The sequence below is a fragment of the Rana temporaria genome, chromosome 1, assembly GCF_905171775.1.
Source record: "Rana temporaria chromosome 1, aRanTem1.1, whole genome shotgun sequence".
Classification (NCBI taxonomy): domain Eukaryota; kingdom Metazoa; phylum Chordata; class Amphibia; order Anura; family Ranidae; genus Rana; species Rana temporaria.
The window spans coordinates 624,161,334-624,177,715 of record NC_053489.1 but is presented as its reverse complement, the minus strand read 5'-3'; the positions used below and the strand labels follow the sequence as shown (position 1 = coordinate 624,177,715).

General features: G+C 44.5%; 1 protein-coding gene across 1 annotated transcript in view; it reads right to left on the bottom strand.

Annotated features, from left to right (window-relative positions):
* Positions 1-16,382, bottom strand: part of RGS12 (regulator of G protein signaling 12) — a 319,121-nt gene that overhangs the window by 32,726 nt on the left and 270,013 nt on the right. The window contains exons 9-12 of the mRNA XM_040335346.1: positions 10,570-10,726; positions 8,277-8,389; positions 5,005-5,193; positions 1,882-1,955 (exon numbers count right to left, since the gene is read on the bottom strand). Of these exons, the coding sequence (XP_040191280.1) occupies positions 1,882-1,955; positions 5,005-5,193; positions 8,277-8,389; positions 10,570-10,726 (533 nt within the window). The remainder of the gene's footprint in view (positions 1-1,881; positions 1,956-5,004; positions 5,194-8,276; positions 8,390-10,569; positions 10,727-16,382) is intronic.

Genomic DNA, 16,382 nt, shown 5'->3' with positions numbered 1-16,382 from the left:
ACACTGCACATATTGACTTTTTCATAAACTTAATGTAATTGTCAGTAAAAGCCTTCGACACTTCTGAAAAGCTTGTAATTATACTCCAGTATACCAAAGTAATATCTGACAAAAAGATCTAAAAACACTAAAGCAGAAGACTTTGTGAAAAATGTATATTTGTGTAATTCTCATAATTTTTGGCCAAGGCTGTAGAACCACCCCAACAGCAATAAGTGAGAACTCTCCTTTAAGCCCCACATCCAATTACTGTCCAAATCTTGCCACCTCAATCTCCGCAACATTTCCAAATAACGCCCTTTTCTAACCAATGACACAACAAAGCTCTTAATTCACTCGCTGGTCATCTCTCGCCTCGACTACTGCAACTCCCTTCTCATTGGCTTACCTCTACATAGGTTAACCACACTTCAGTCCATCATGAATGGTGCTGCCAGACTTATCCACCTTACCAACCGCTCTGTGTCTGCTACTCCTCTCGGTCAATCCCTCCACTGGCTTTTGTTCACCCAATGAATTAAATTCAAAATACCAACGTCTTACAAAGCCATCCACAACTCTGCCCCCAACTATATCACTAGCCTAGGCTCTAAATACCAACTTATTCGTTCTCTTCGTTCCTCTCAAGACCTCCTGCTCTCTAGCTCTCTTATCACCTCCTCCCATGCTCGCCTCCAGAGCCTCTCCAATCCTATGGAACTCGTTATCCCAATCTGTCCGATTATCTTTTACTCCATTAGCTTTTAGAGATCCCTGAAAACACTTCTCCACACAGAAGCCTATCCTACCCACACCTAGTAACTGTATTTTCATTTTCTCCATCACCTCATCCCCCACATTTTGTTCCACTAGACCCTCTCTTCTAGATTGTAAGCTCTAATGAGCACGGTCCTTTGGTTCCTCATGTATTGATTTGTATTGTAACTGTACTGTCTGCCCTCATGTTGTAAAGCGATGCGTAAACTGTTGGCGCTAGATAAATCCTGAATAATAATACTACTACGACTACATCATTTGCACACGAGTGCCTCTAGTTTGAAGTCCCTAGGAAAGGTACATGCATGTTGTCAGTTTTACATCCAACGATCTATTTGATCAGAGCTCTTGTTTGAGGCCTCGTACACACGACCGAACATGTCTGCTGAAACTGTTCCGCGGACATGTCCGACCGTGTGTACGGCCTAGCGGACCGGATTCCTGGGCTAGCGGACAGGTTTCCAGCGGACAAAAGTTTCTTAGCATGCTAAGAAACTTGTCCGCTGGAACCATGTCCGTCGGACATGTCCAATGGTTAGTACGACTCATCGGACATGTCCGCTGGTTATGACGTATAACCAGCGGCCCGAAATCCCGCGCATGCGTCGAATTGATTTGACGCATGCGTGGAAGCATTGACCTTCCGTGTCAGAGAACGTCGGTGTCGTCTACGTCACCGCGTTCTCTGTCCGCGGGGATTTTGGTCTGATGGTGTGTACACACATCAGACCAAAACCTCCCAGCAGACATGTCCGATGAAAACGGTCCACGGACCGTTTTCATCAGACATGTCTGTACGAGGCCTAAGAGGTTAAATGTTGAGCTGACATTATTCTCAGGCTTTACAAACACGGCAAGACATTTTCATGGAGCTCATTCTTTTCAAATTGCTTTAGCTGCACAATTCCATACACAGGAAAATACGAGTAGACGTGAAATGATCCATGGCTGTAATAACCCCAGAGAGATTGTTAGTTTGGTAGACTGTGGAGTGCAGACACTGATGAAACACATTTATTAAATAAACTGGAACAGGAAAAAAGTTACTGCCAGGAGGGTCTGCAATGGAAAACCTCCCAGCAGCCCAAAATGTTACATTTGGTAGATTCATTTGGTTTCTCCTACCGAAATAACGTCCGTTTTTCTATTCTTAGATCCCGGGACTCGAGAATGCTGCTGTCTTGGCTGAGAACGAGCGGCTGAGTTACATGGAAGACAAAATAAACAGAGGCACACAATAAATTACACATTGTGGGGGGGAGACCAGCACATTCTACACACTGCTTATTGTCAGCAGAGGGGGCCCAGGAGATTTAACACTTTCACTGCCAGCCACTGCTGTGTGCAGACATCTGTACTCCGCTCCAGGGGGTTTAAAATTACCCTCTCTTCCAGGCAGACATCGCAATGGGGTGCCTGCAAGGACTGAAGTGCCACTTAAATGACATTTGATTTTGCTGATCTCGCATCCAAGACGGCGACAACCAGCAGCAGCCTCACGGCTTTTGGATGTCTACACAAGGCAGACTTTTAGATCCCTTTCAACATGCATAAAATAAGTTAAGTAAATAAATTATCTCATGGGTGGATTGAAGTGGAAATTAATGGTCTGCCAACGGGGTCTCTTTAACCCCTTGCCACCCAGGCTAAATCTGTGTCTTCTCTCCTACATGTAAAAATCATAATTTTATTGCTATAAAATTACTCCAAACCTCCAAAACATATTTTTTTTAGCAGAGACCCTAGGCAATAAAATGGAGATCGTTGCAACTTTTTATGTTGCACGGTATGTGCAGAGCAATTTATAAAACGATCACGGCTTCCTAGCAGAAGAAACGGCAGTGCTTACATCTGCCGAGGCCAGACGCGACGTCATAATGTTGCGCCCGGCCTCCGAAGGTCATAGAGCTGACCGATCGCATGGGCGAGCCGGTAGAAGCACCGGAGGGCGCCGCCTGTAAAAACAACGAAGTGGCTGAAAAGCCACTATTGTTTTTTACGGTGCAGGGAAAGACGATATATGAATGATGCCTGCAGCTGCATCATTCAGATATCCCCACTTAAAGGAGTAGTCTGAAGCCAAGTTTTTCTGGGGGAAATAGAGCATCACACAAAGTTATAACACATTCAAATATACTCACGTTTTCCTTATGGTCTTCTTCCCGGTCTTCTCCTCGTTTTTCTCTCCGGCCGGAAGCTGGGTCTATTGATGACGCTCGACTTCTATTTCTTCTTCATCCGCCGCCATCTTTGCCCGGTGACTCATCGATCCCAGGAGTCACTGCGGGCTGCGCCGGCCTCCCTGCCCGGAGTCGAATACTCCCCCTGACTTAATTTATTCATATATGCGCTGAGCTGCCATTGGCTCAGCTCAGCAAACGCCTATTGGAGCGCTGTCCTCCAATCAGCGGTTACGTACCGCGCATGCGCACGGCCGACAATAGAAAAATCTACGGATAGTAAATTTCTACAAAAGTCCATTGTACGCTTGCGTACTATGTACGCTTATTCACAGCACGTCTTGCTCCTTTCTCCCAGCGTAGGGAGACAGTATCTTATTACAAAGCAACAGCTATGTAAGGTTAGTATTGGTCACTTGTAAAGTGTCCAATACTAATCAAAGTGTTAATGAATATTAAAATAAAGGGGATTCCTTACATATGTAACCCCTCCTTTTGGCTATAAATGTTTTTTAACAACAATACATTTTCATTGTGGACTGGACTGGAATACTTTGTGTACGGTGTTTTATTGCGATTTTTACCAGGGAAATATTCTCTTCCAATTTCATATAATGCAAGTATATATATATTTTATATTTTGTTCATTATAGAACATTAGCCGAAAGCTCATTGGAGCTCGGCAATCCAATAGAAGGACACATTTTAAGAGGCAGGGATAGGGAAAATAGGTGCGAGATGAGGGGGCGTGTAAGATTATAATTTAGGGAGGGGGCCGAGCGGGGGAGTTACAGGGGGAGGGCAGGAGATTACCGGAAGAGAGGAGCGGGCATGCTGGGAGAGGTAGTTTTATCATGGCGGCCGTGGAAGAGAACCCGGAAGTGCAGAAAACTTCGGGAGGGAATAAAAGAAGAACTGCTGGGCCGATTTTCATGAAAGTGGCGTCTTTTAAAAGGTATTTCCATTGGCTACATTGTGGCATGTTGTGGAATGGGGCTTCAGACTACTCCTTTAAAGTCCACGACGTCATATGACAATGGTGGTCCGGAAGTGGTTAAAGCCAAAGAATTAGCATGACAGTCAGAAACTAGCATTCTCAAAATAAGAATTCAGTAGTGGCAACCTGCATTTTACTTTGACAGAATAACAATAATCTAACCCAAAAAACATCAATTTGCAATCTGTGTTTTTAATCTGCCAGGATACAACAAAATACTTCCTTATCTGATTGGGTGGATATTTTTTTTTCTACTGCTCTGCCAGCTATCGGGAAAAGAGGAATGAAAGTAAAAAGGAGGTAAAGTTAGTTTTTACAAAGTTTTCACAGCTGCTATCTAGGGATTGGGAAAAGAGCTGCGACAGGGGAGAGGAAGCAAAAAAGGGCCCAAAACAGCTTCCAAGCGCCAGTATAGTTAGATTGGGTAGCAAGTGGAATTGCATGAGTCCACCTATTTGTAACCATTAAATGTAAAGGAGAAGTCACCAGCTCTCTTTTCAGAAAGCTCTGGTAACCAAAGATCGGCAATGATTGATTGCTCAGTTCTCAGTTTTAGACCCGACGGGAAACTGATGCTGCATCTACCTAGGCAAGTGTGATTCCCCCCCAAAAATCCCATACTTCTCTTTTAAAGTGATTCTATAGTTGTAATTTTTTTCTCAAACATGAAATACTTATCTGCTCTGTGCTATTGTTTTGCACAGAGCAGCCCTGATCCTCCTCTTCTGGAGTCGCCCTCCCTCCGGCGGGCTTGGCTCCTCCTCTTCTCCAAGTGCAGACTCGATCCTGAGCAGCACTGTGTCCATCTATTGACTCTGCCCTGCCCAAGATCTCTGCTCACTGGAGTTGGTCAACAGCAGCAAGAGCCAATAGCTCCCACTGCTGCAAAGCCTCTTGTGAGAGAATGGAGAACATCAGTGGGTGGGGGTAAGGCAGGGGTAGCAGATAAATGATCGGTGTAAATCCAGAAACACTTTTTCCACAGACCAACTAAAGGCTCAAAAAGTATCACTCTAACTAAAAAAAAAAAAAACACAGGGGTAGAGCCCAACTTAGCAGAAAGGGTCTTACCTTGTTTCCACCAACTAAAAAGAGATCCACTGCAGCAATATTAAAGCCATGCTTCTCACACAGGCCACTCAGGATTTCCTTAATGGAGAAACCAGCCTTCACAACCATGGCACAGGAGGAGCCATCTGGCATAGCGATGTAGCAGTGTTTAGGGGATTTCTCAGAAGACGACACTCTGGACGATTCAAACTTTGGAGAACACAAAGGAAAAGACGATAAAGAGCAGACAGCATAACTAGTACAAAATGACGCATTTAATGTTTCCTGTGAGGGCTGCAATACAGCGTGCAAACATGCAAAGTTCATGATGAGCAGAAGATCATTTCGTGAAATACAGTGGCAAGAAGAAGTATGCAAACCCCATTGGAATTAACTGGTTTCCTGCAGTAATTTGACATAAAATGTGATCTAATCCTCATCTAAGTCACAACAATAGACAAACTCCATGTGCTTAAACTGAGAACGCACAAACAATTCTTATTTCTTGTGCCTTTACTGAACACACCCATTAAACATTCACATTGCTGGAGGAAAAAGTAAGTGACCCCATATCAGTAGCGTATTTAGGATTTGTGCTGCCCAAGGCCTGACTAAACTCGTGTACCCCCTATTTTAAATATGACCCACCACTTCCTGTCAAGGCCACACCCCTTCCTGTTTAAGACCCACCCTGAAATTTTTAAGTGGGGACACTAGTTCTGAGGGTCAGGGGAGGGCAATGTTTGGCTATGAGACAGGAAATGAAGGGAAATATCTGCAATGGGACAGGGACGGTAAAAAATAAACTGACAGGGGCTATAACCCTCCCTTACGCTATCCAAAATGAAAAAAAAAAGTGTTGCTTATAGTTCTACATTAAGCACAAATTTCTGATAATTTTATGGAGAGGACTAAGAAGATATAACCATGCCAATGGTGCAGCAGAAAACATATAGCACTATGAGGAAGATCTGTGGTCCAGGATGATAGGACAGTCAAAGTTAGAAGCAGCGCAAAAGCAGTTGCGGAATGCCGGCTGTCCGCATACCGGAATCAGTCCAGTCGCTTTATGGGGGCGCTAGACTAATTTTCCTCTCAGCCCAACCCGCCCCATAAGGCCCCTTTTTACACATGCGGATCCTGGGAGGATCCGTTTTTTGGACATCCGCTTGCTCAGCGGGGATCACTCCGTTTATCCCCGCTGAGCCGAAAGATGACAGGTCCGTCTCTGTACACTGTACAGAGACGGACCAGTCAGATCTCTGCTTTCCACAATGGGGGATCGGATGAAAACGAACCGTCTGTTCGTTTTCATCCGATCCGCCAGACGGATGCAAAATAGGGTTTGCATCCGTCACATTTTAGCGGAGAGGATCGGATCTGATCGGGTGTCAGCGGACATGTCACCGCTGACATCCAACGCTTCATAGAGGTACATGGAGCGCCCGTTCAGATCCGCCTGGAAAAACTGACAGGCGGATCCGAATGGTCCGCATGTGTGAAAGGGGCCTTAGACTGGCACAACACTAACAGTGTAATGCAAGCCAGTGGGGACTCTTTCCGTGCTGCCCCCCTGCAAAATACTTTAACAAAAGTTTATTGGAGTCAGTAGTTTGCACACCTGCCATCCAATTAATGAAGTTAGCTTGGAGGTGTGGTTTAAAGCTACTTTGGTTGATAAGACACTCAAACAGGTTAAGATTGCTGTTCATAAGAAGCATGAGCTGATGTGAACCATGCCTCGCAAAAAGAAGCCCTCAATGTATAAAAGTAGTTAATCCCCGCATATGGCTGGAAATGCATACAAAGAAATCTCAAAGTGTTCAGTCGACAGATAAAACGGTCTATTAATGGAGAGTACTGTCTTCTTTTGCTAGAAGTAGGCGTCCAGCCAAGACGACTCAATGCCCAATGCAGAATTCTCAATTAGGTAAAGAGGAACCCACAAGTAACAGCTAAAGGCTTAAAGATTTCACGGGAACTGGCAAATATCCCTGTTCATGAGTAAGTGTTTAGTTCTGCCATGGACACCCTGCCTGTTTACTTTGTGTTATTCTGAAAGAAAGAGCTGTTTGTCTGTGTCCATGTTCAGAGTGAATCTGAATGGGAGTGGTTTATAATGATCAGTCAGCTGCTGTACCTGCAGGGCTCTAATAAAAGTTAAGTGGCAGGGTCTGCATCCCTTTAGACACAATTTACCTTTAGGAGTATCTCACCAAAAATAAAAATATTGTTGAAGGGGATGCTCAAAATCGGACTTGTATCTTAGTGCAGACATCTGGGAAAATCAGTAAGCCAATGACACAAGCAGGAAATAATATATTTGGGGGGCGTTCTGTACACCATCATCTATAATGATCAGTCAGCTGCTGCACCTGAAGGGCTCCAATAATGAAAGTGGTAGGGTCTGCATGCCTTTAGACATGGTTTAGCTTTGGGAGTCCCTCACCAGAAATGACAATTTAGTTGCAGGGGACTAGTGTAAAATTCTGGAAAAATCAGTAAGAAAAAACAAACACACAAGCAGGAAATGACATATCTGGGAGGCGTTCTGTACGCCATCTTTGTACAGAACACCTTTAGGTAGCCATGTTGCATTTTACAGAAAATTGGCGCCGCAGAAGGAAAAGGAAAGGAAATTTTTAATAACATTCAAGTACAATATGAAGTGTGTCGCAATTGTATATAACATATAAAACAAATTGTTTGCTCATTTTTTTCATTATGAAAGTGGAGTTAACCTTTAACCGCCATAGAGATACTGTGGAATGACCCAAGAGCCAGACATGCTACAAATTTGTCTGAGCTGAATTAGTTTTGTAAAAGAGAAATGATCAAATTCCTCCTGAACGTTGTGCAAGGTCTGATCCAGGAGCGATCGAAAGCGCTTGCTTAGAGTCTTTGCTGTCAAAAAAGCTGTTAGTTCCAAGGGGTTCACATACTTTTTCTCGCCACTGTAGTATTTAAAATAATCAAACGTTGCACTGAAAAAAAAAGGAAGAAGAGTGAGGAAATCGATTGGCTACCAAGGATGACACCTCTTCTTCCTTCAGGCACTTTGTTAGACTGATGCCAGTAATGGATTCCTCTAATAGGATTACAATAAATCTTTTTTCAAGGTGAGACAAGCACATTACATGAAAATTCGATTACAAAAGGTCACAAGAATCCATACGATCATTTAGCTAAAGCATGCATAATGGGAGCTCCCGGCTTTTAAAGTGTTCCTTGTCAAGTGGTCCGATAAGAGTTGCTGCCTTGTAAAACAATTACAGTTAGAACTGGCTCCTTACCTCCAGAGCATTGCCATTACTTCCACAATTAATCATCTCAAGGCTTGCTGAAGAGGATACAGAACCTTGAGACTCGCGCCTTCTGCCAGGACCCCCGTTGATAAAAGTGGAGTCTGCCAGGAAAATGATGAAGAGGAGACCATCAGTTGTGAACTATGAAACTGTGCTGGTTAATGGCAATGCATATCCATTGGGAAAAATATCTTAACACTGCACTGTGACTGAGTTATGACTAGTATGGTACTACTTACAAGGAGAGCGAAATTTATTATTTACTAGAAAAATTCAAACAAACACTTTCTTCGAGAACGTTTTGGGGCTCTAGCAGAAATGGAAACCTGCCTCTTGTTTTGGTGGCATCTGGGCAATACCAAGCCCTTACACACAATGTTCCATCCAACCAACCTGATGATTTGCAAAAAAGCTTTTAACCCCATAATTCAGACACACGTTTTTCAACTTATTTTCAGTCAAGGCACCTTTTAAAAATTTTAGACAGCCTCAAGACACCCCATTCTAAAATGTAAAAAACTATTCTAATGCTGCGTACACACGGTCGGAATTTCCAACAACAAATGTTTGATATGAGCTTGTTGTCGGAAAATCTGAGCGTGTGTAGGCTCCATCGGACATTTGCCGTCGGAATTTCCGACAACAAATATTTGAGAGCTGGTGCTCAATTTTTTCGACAACAAAAGTTCTTGCCGGAAATTCCGATCGTTTGTAGCCAATTCTGACTCGTAAAAAACCTATGCATGCTTGGAATCATTGAACTTAATTTTTCTCGGCTTGTCATGTTGTACGTCACCGCTTTCTTGACATTCGGAAGTTTGAGCCAACATTCCGTCGGAAAAAAATCCATGTTTTTGTTGTCGGAATGTCTGTACATGGCATAATAGTTTTATATAATGCGGTAGAATTGACACACGCAGGACACCCAACATTAGAGGCAATTAATTCTTCCAAAGCAAATACACTTTTGTACACTGGTATCGACTAGTATTTCAACGATTCTCCTCTCCCTCAGCTGCTCTCCATCACTCAGCTAATGTGACCCCAGTGTTGACAGAGAGAGGGATCAAACAAGGATGCTGTGTCAATGATCAACACCCTTCTTTACATTGATGACATCATTGTTAGGACACCAGTGGCTGGAAGGTTGAAATGGTGCACAATAAAAACATGTGTTTTTGTGCATCTAAAAAGGAAGGATTGATCCACCTGCTGGCTTGTTTACATTTTTGGGCAATTTTTAGGCATTTTGCCAAGGCACCTTGGTTGAATAAGGCTGCTTTAGACTGCCTATTCAGAATGGATGGGCTTATTTGGCATTGAGCAAAACTTTCAGAACAATGCCTTTTCTCAACCTTACTTATACGTTGAGATAAATTAATTCTGGTTGGTTGCTTTGGACAACTTGGACACCATCCTCTCCTACATTCATTATTTGTCGGATTATTGCTCACACCTCAATAATGCCAAACCGGTAACTTTTTACCCCCCTTCCCTAGGCCAATTGCCTTGTTCAACACACCCTGACCCCAGTCAACCTGCTAGATCAGACAATACATCATGCCAAGACTAGAATTTGGACGGTTGAAAGGGACAGTTTGCTCACAGTAAGTACACCTAGAACTGGCAACTAGAAGAGCGGCAGACTGGCACCCTACTTCTCTTGGTCTGTTTCGTTTTGTCTTTTTACAATTTTTTTTATTTGGTTGCCGCCACATTTTGGAAGGTTCTTCAAATGGTTCTAGTGCCCAGATAGTTCCAGAATGTCTTGGAGTTCCCCTTTGTAAGCCACCAGCTTGTATGGATACAGTTCGCACTGCATACAATGCAATTGTAATAGGGTTGTTGGCCAGCGGTGTCAGTTGAGATGCGCTGAACATGTTTGCGGAAATATGTTTTACGGACGTATCAAGAACCTTACACCTGTATGTGTTCTTTCAGTAATCGTAAAGAATAATAATAAAAAAAAAAAAAAAAAAACTGTCACCCTACACCTCTAGTAGTTTGGCAATAGGGACCCAATATAATATTCCCTCAAAAAATTAAAAATAAATGCATAAACTATTTTGGGGTAGCTACAAGTGGTTTACATTGCAAGCAGGGAGACTGGAATCTTTTGTGTTGCATGCAAATGTATTACTGGATTGTCAAAGACGTGTGGGTGGTTGTGTGTTGCCTTATAATACAGCCTATGTTAGCTATGCAGAAACCCAATCAATCAGTGACAGTAACAGAGCATCAGCCCCTATACTTCATCAATATTTAGCACACCAATACTCACCATTAGAAACATCTCCATTTTCTTTCTTCTTTTGCGATTTCCCAATACTTTTACTCCTGGACCATGAAAAGAAGGTTCCCCTTTTCCTTTTATCATTATCGTCCTCTCCTCCCGATTCCTCATTCAGAGATCGCCCTGACTTAGTCTTTTTACTGGACTGCTGTATACACAGAGAAATGAGTCAGCACACATTTGTATATATATTATACACACACACACACACACACACACATATATATAAAAAGGAAAGATCTACAAGACTTTATATTTTTCTTTATCTCTGACAATAGTTAAGCCTCGTACACACGATAGGTTAACCAGAGGACAACAGTCTGAAGGACCATTTTCATCGGTCAAAACCGATCGTGTGTGGGCCCCATAGGTTAAAAAAAAGACAACTTGCTTTAAAATTAACCTATGGATTCCTAACCGATAGGTCAAAACCGATCGTTAGTAGGCACGACCATCGGTTAAAAATCCATGCATGCTCAGAATCAAGTCAACACATGCTTGGAAGCATTGAACTTCATTTTTTCAGCACGTCGTTGTGTTTTACGTCACCGCGTTCTGACACGATCGGTTATTTAACCTATGGTGTGTAGGCGTGCCGGACCATCAGTCAGCTTCATCGGTTAACCTATGACAACGGTCCTTCAGACCGTTGTCCTCTGGTTAACCTATTGTGTGTACGGGGCTTAATAGGAGTGTTGCGCTACTCTACAGAGGAAATTAGTGGGGGGGGGGAGGGGTCTGATGCCGTGCCGCTATTAAACAGCCCGATCCATCCCATTAATCTGTGGAGTCTGGTGGATGGATGGAGTAACCTGTGCCCAGTGAAAGCTCTCCGGAGACCTGAATATTCATTTATATGGGTCCAATATTTCAGGTGAGCAGGTATTTCTATTGGCGGTGAAGCACTGTGATTTAATGTGGAGCACAGAAGTAAAAGATCCTTATGTGGCGGATGGATATTTGATCACAGAGGGCTCTTAAATTTATCACAATGGTATGCATGGGGAAGGGGACTTATGGTTGCGATTGATATTTGTTTGTTTCACGTGCTATTTAATAGTACATTTTTTTGTGCTATAGAAGTGATCATTAAGTGGAGCAACAGAGTTTTCCATCAATTTATATTTTTGCTGTGGGAATACATTGAGTGGTTTGCCGCGACTCATTTAGGTTATTCATATACATAAATTATTGATTTATTCACCTTGTGATTTTGTGGGCACAGAGATTTGTTTTTGTTATTACTCCAACAGCACATTCCGACATGCATATGAATTCCCCAGGGCAAGATCTGAGAAGCCTCCCCTTTCTGTGCTGGATCATGTGTGGCCTCGAGCAATGGTTGAATTTAATAGTATTTTGTACAACCAACACGTAAGGGAAATCTTCCTTCAGCTTGCCGGAAGATCCTGAAAACTCTCTGCATCTGGTTCCCACTCCATATTTGTGGGCAGATAGGGCCGTTTGCAAATAGGCAACACAGTGGGGGTTATTTACGAAGGGCAAATCCACTTTGCACTACAAGTGCAAACTACAAGTTATAATTTTCCCCTCGAAAGTGCAGTCGCTGTAAATCTGAGGGGTAGATCTGGTGATTTTATCATCCAATCATGTGCAAGCTAAAATGCTGTTTTTTCCCCCCTGCATGTCCCCCTCTACAGCGACTGCACTTTCAGTGCAATTTCAAGTGCACTTTGCACATGTAGTGCAAAGTAGAGCTGCACAATTAATCGTTAAAAAAATCGTGATCTCCAATGCAGAGTTCGACGATTCTTTCAGAAAACAAGTGTAGAGCCTTATCAGCTGTCAAAATAAACTATCTGGGCAGTCTGCCAAGTTTTTAACAACTTGAAACATTGTAACTAATGCTTCCTTCTTAGAGCAAACTTGTGTGTAAATGCAGGAAGTTTAACAACTTAGTCCAAATATTTTTCTGACACTTGTTTCTTAAAGCGGAGTTCCACCCTGTAATCTGCCTAGTTCCTGGTCCTAGGTTCAACTTCCTGTCCTAAGACCCCATTGCCTATTGGGAAATGATGACACTCATTTCCCAGGAGTCTCTGGGCATTACTGTGCCTAAAAATCACCCAGCATGCACCTCTTCCTGAAAACCAGGAAGAAAAAAGGAACTGGGCTTCACATGCCCACACATATGATGGATACGGCCACAACATGAGCTGGAGGATATAAGGCAAGTGTTTGCAATGATTTATGGAATGATTGGGAAGATATTAATATGTTTTAGGGACTATTTAAAGGGTTAGTAAATGGAAAAAAAAATATGTTTCATTTAAAATAACAAACTTACCTCCACTGTGCAGTTCGTTTTGCACAGAGTGGGCCCGATCCGCGTCTTCTGGGGTCCCTCGGCGGCTGTCTGTGGCCCTCCCGCAATTACTGACCACAGTCATGCGAGAGCTCGCATGGTGGTGAGTAATTGCGCGCGCGCGCTCCGGTGATACAGCGAGCGGCCATAGCCGCTCACTGTATCACTCTGCCCTGCCCCTCGGCGCGCCGCGTCACTGGATGTGATTGACAGCAGCGCCAGCCAATGGCTGCGCTGCTCTCAATCCATCCGCTCTAGCCAGCTCTAGCCAATCAGCGGCGAAGAGGATCTCGGGACCGCGCGGGACTTTCGAGGGGTCAGGTAAGTATAAGGGGGGCTCGGGGGGGGGGGGGCGGCAGCATCAGATGTTTTTTCACCTTAATGCATAGATTGCATTAAGGTGAAAAAAGGGAGTTTTAATACAGCTTACCTGTAAAATCCTTTTCTTGGAGTACATCACGGGACACAGAGCGGCATATTCATTACTATGTGGGTTATATGGAGTACCTTCAGGTGATGGACACTGGCAATCTCAAACAGGAAGTGCCCCTCCCTATATAACCCCCTCCCATAGGAGGAGTACCTCAGTTTTGTAGCAAGCGGTATGCCTCCCAAAATGGTCCCCATAAGAGGGGTGGGAGCTCTGTGTCCCGTGATGTACTCCAAGAAAAGGATTTTACAGGTAAGCTGTATTAAAAATCCCTTTTTCTTTCTCGTACATCACAGGACACAGAGCGGCATATTCATTACTATGTGGGATGTCCCAAAGCAATGCTTACAATGAGGGGAGGGAGACATCTTCCCAAGACAAAAGGATTTAATTTAGAGATATACTTAAATCATATTAAATCCAACTTAGTTGAGAAAAAAATAATTTTTAAATTTTACTCAAAAGGGAGCCCCCGGAACCCGAGGGTCTCAAACTGCAGCCCGCAGCACTGCCTGCCCAAAGGCTGTATCAGTATTCCTTCTTACGTCCAACTGGTAGAACTTTGTAAACGTGTGGACAGAAGACCAGGTTGCCGCCTTGCAAACTTGAGCCATAGAGATCTGGTGGTGTGCTGCCCAGGAGGCGCCCATGGCCCTAGTAGAATGAGCCTTTAATGATAAAGGAGGAGGCAACCCCTTCAAGCCGTAGGCCTGAGTGATTAACTGTTTAATCCACCTCGAGATGGTGGATTTTGCAGCTGCCTGCCCCTTTTTGGGCCCATCCGGTAAAATGAACAACACATCTGTTTTCCGGATCTTCTCTGTAGCTTTAAGATAGGCCTTCATGGCCCTGACAATATCCAAGGTATGCAGCAACCCTTCCTTTTTGGAAGTAGGTTTAGGAAAGAAGGATGGTAATATCAAATCCTGGTTTAGATGAAAACTGGATATAACCTTTGGTAGGAAGGAAGGATGAGGGCGGAGAACGACCTTGTCCTTATGTAAAATAAGATATGGTTCCTTACAGGATAAGGCTGCCAGTTCCGATACTCTTCTGGCGGAAACCATGGCAACCAAAAATACTAACTTCCTTGTCAGTAAAACCAAAGGAATTTCAGCCAACGGCTCAAAAGGTTGTTTCTGTAAACTTGACAGAACAAGATTTAAATCCCACGGACAAAGTGGGGATTTAACTGGAGGATTAATACGCAAGACCCCTTGAATGAAGGTCTTAACTAGCGAGTGGGTGGCCAGCGGCCGCTGAAACCACACTGACAAAGCTGAAATCTGTCCCTTGATTGTGCTTAATGCCAGTCCTTTATCCACTCCTAGCTGGAGAAAACGTAATACTCTATCGACGGTAAATTTGCGAGAAAGCCATCGCTTGGACTCACACCAGCCTACATAGGCCTTCCAGACCCTGTAATAAATCACCCTAGAGACCGGTTTCCTGGCTCTGATTAGGGTAGAGATTACTTTCTGAGACAGACCTCTACCCCTGAGAATCAGGGATTCAGCTTCCAGGCCCTCAAATTTAGATGCCGTAAGGCAGGGTGGAGGATCGGACCTTGCGATAGCAGGTCTGGCCGTAGAGGAAGAGTCCAAGGGTCTCCCACTACCATCTTCAGGATTAGTGAATACCATGCCCTTCTGGGCCATGCTGGAGCTACCAGGATAACTGGTATGTGCTCCACCCTGATCCTGTGCAGCAGGCGGGGTAGTAACTGGAGCGGGGGAAATGCATAAAGAAGTTTGAACTGATGCCAAGGGCAAACTAACGCATCGGTTCCGCAGGCCCTGGGATCCCTTGTGCGGGACATGAACCTGTCTAGCTTCTTGTTCAGTCTCGATGCCATGATATCCACGTCCGGCACTCCCCATTTCTGGCAGAGTGTCTGAAAGACCTGTGGATGCAGAGACCACTCCCCCGGCAACAGAGTCTGGCGACTTAAGAAGTCCGCCTGTAGGTTGTCCACTCCGGGAATGAATATAGCCGATATGCAGGGCACAAGAAAATCAAGCTCACTTCTTTCTGAGCGGCTTGACTCTTGGTTCCCCCTTGGTGATTTATATATGCCACCGCCGTGGCATTGTCCGATTGTATTCTCACCGGGAACCCTTGTAGTTTGGACGTCCAAGCCCTGAGGGCTAGTCGAGCAGCTCTGAGCTCCAAGATATTGATGGGCAACTGCTTCTCTGCCGCTGCCCAAGTGCCCTGGCGAGTGCAACCATCCAAAATTGCTCCCCAGCCTATCAGGCTGGCGTCTGTGGTTACTATCTTCCAGGTCACAGGACTGAAAGTCTTTCCCTTCAGGAGATTCTGAGGGTTTAACCACCAAGATAGACTTTGCCGCACTCTTGGTGAGAGTGGCAAAGGAATTTCTAAGGCCTGAGGCCTCTTGCTCTATGCTGACAGGATGGCTGCCTGCAGGATGCAAGTGTGGCTCTGAGCGTACGGAACCGCCTCGAATGTGGCCACCATCTTGCCTAGTAGTCGCATACATAGGCGAACAGTTGGCCTTTTCTTTCTTAGAACTATTTGTATTTGCTCTTTGATGGCCTTGACCTTTAATAGGGGTAGGAACACCTTTTGTTGTTCTGTATCCAATCTCATGCCGAGATATTCCAGCTGCCTTGTTGGCAGGAATGCTGACTTGTCTCGATTTAGGACCCAGCCGAACCTCTCGAGGTACTGAACCGTGAGGGCCACTGCTCGTTCCAGGCCAGGAGACGAGTGGTCTACGACCAAGAGGTCGTCCAGGTAAGCCAGGACCGTGACCCCTTGGGTCCTTAGATTGGCTAGGATTGGGGCTAGGACCTTCGTGAATACCCGGGGGGCCGTAGCCAACCCGAAGGGGAGCGCCACAAATTGGAAATGACGCTGAGCCACCGCGAAGCGTAGAAATACTTGATGTGGCTGAAAAATTGGCACATGAAGGTAAGCATCCTTTATGTCTATGGACGCCATGAAGTCGTCCTTCTGGAGCACGGCGACAGCTGACCGAATAGTTTCCATCCGGAATGAGCGGACCTTTAGGTACGCATT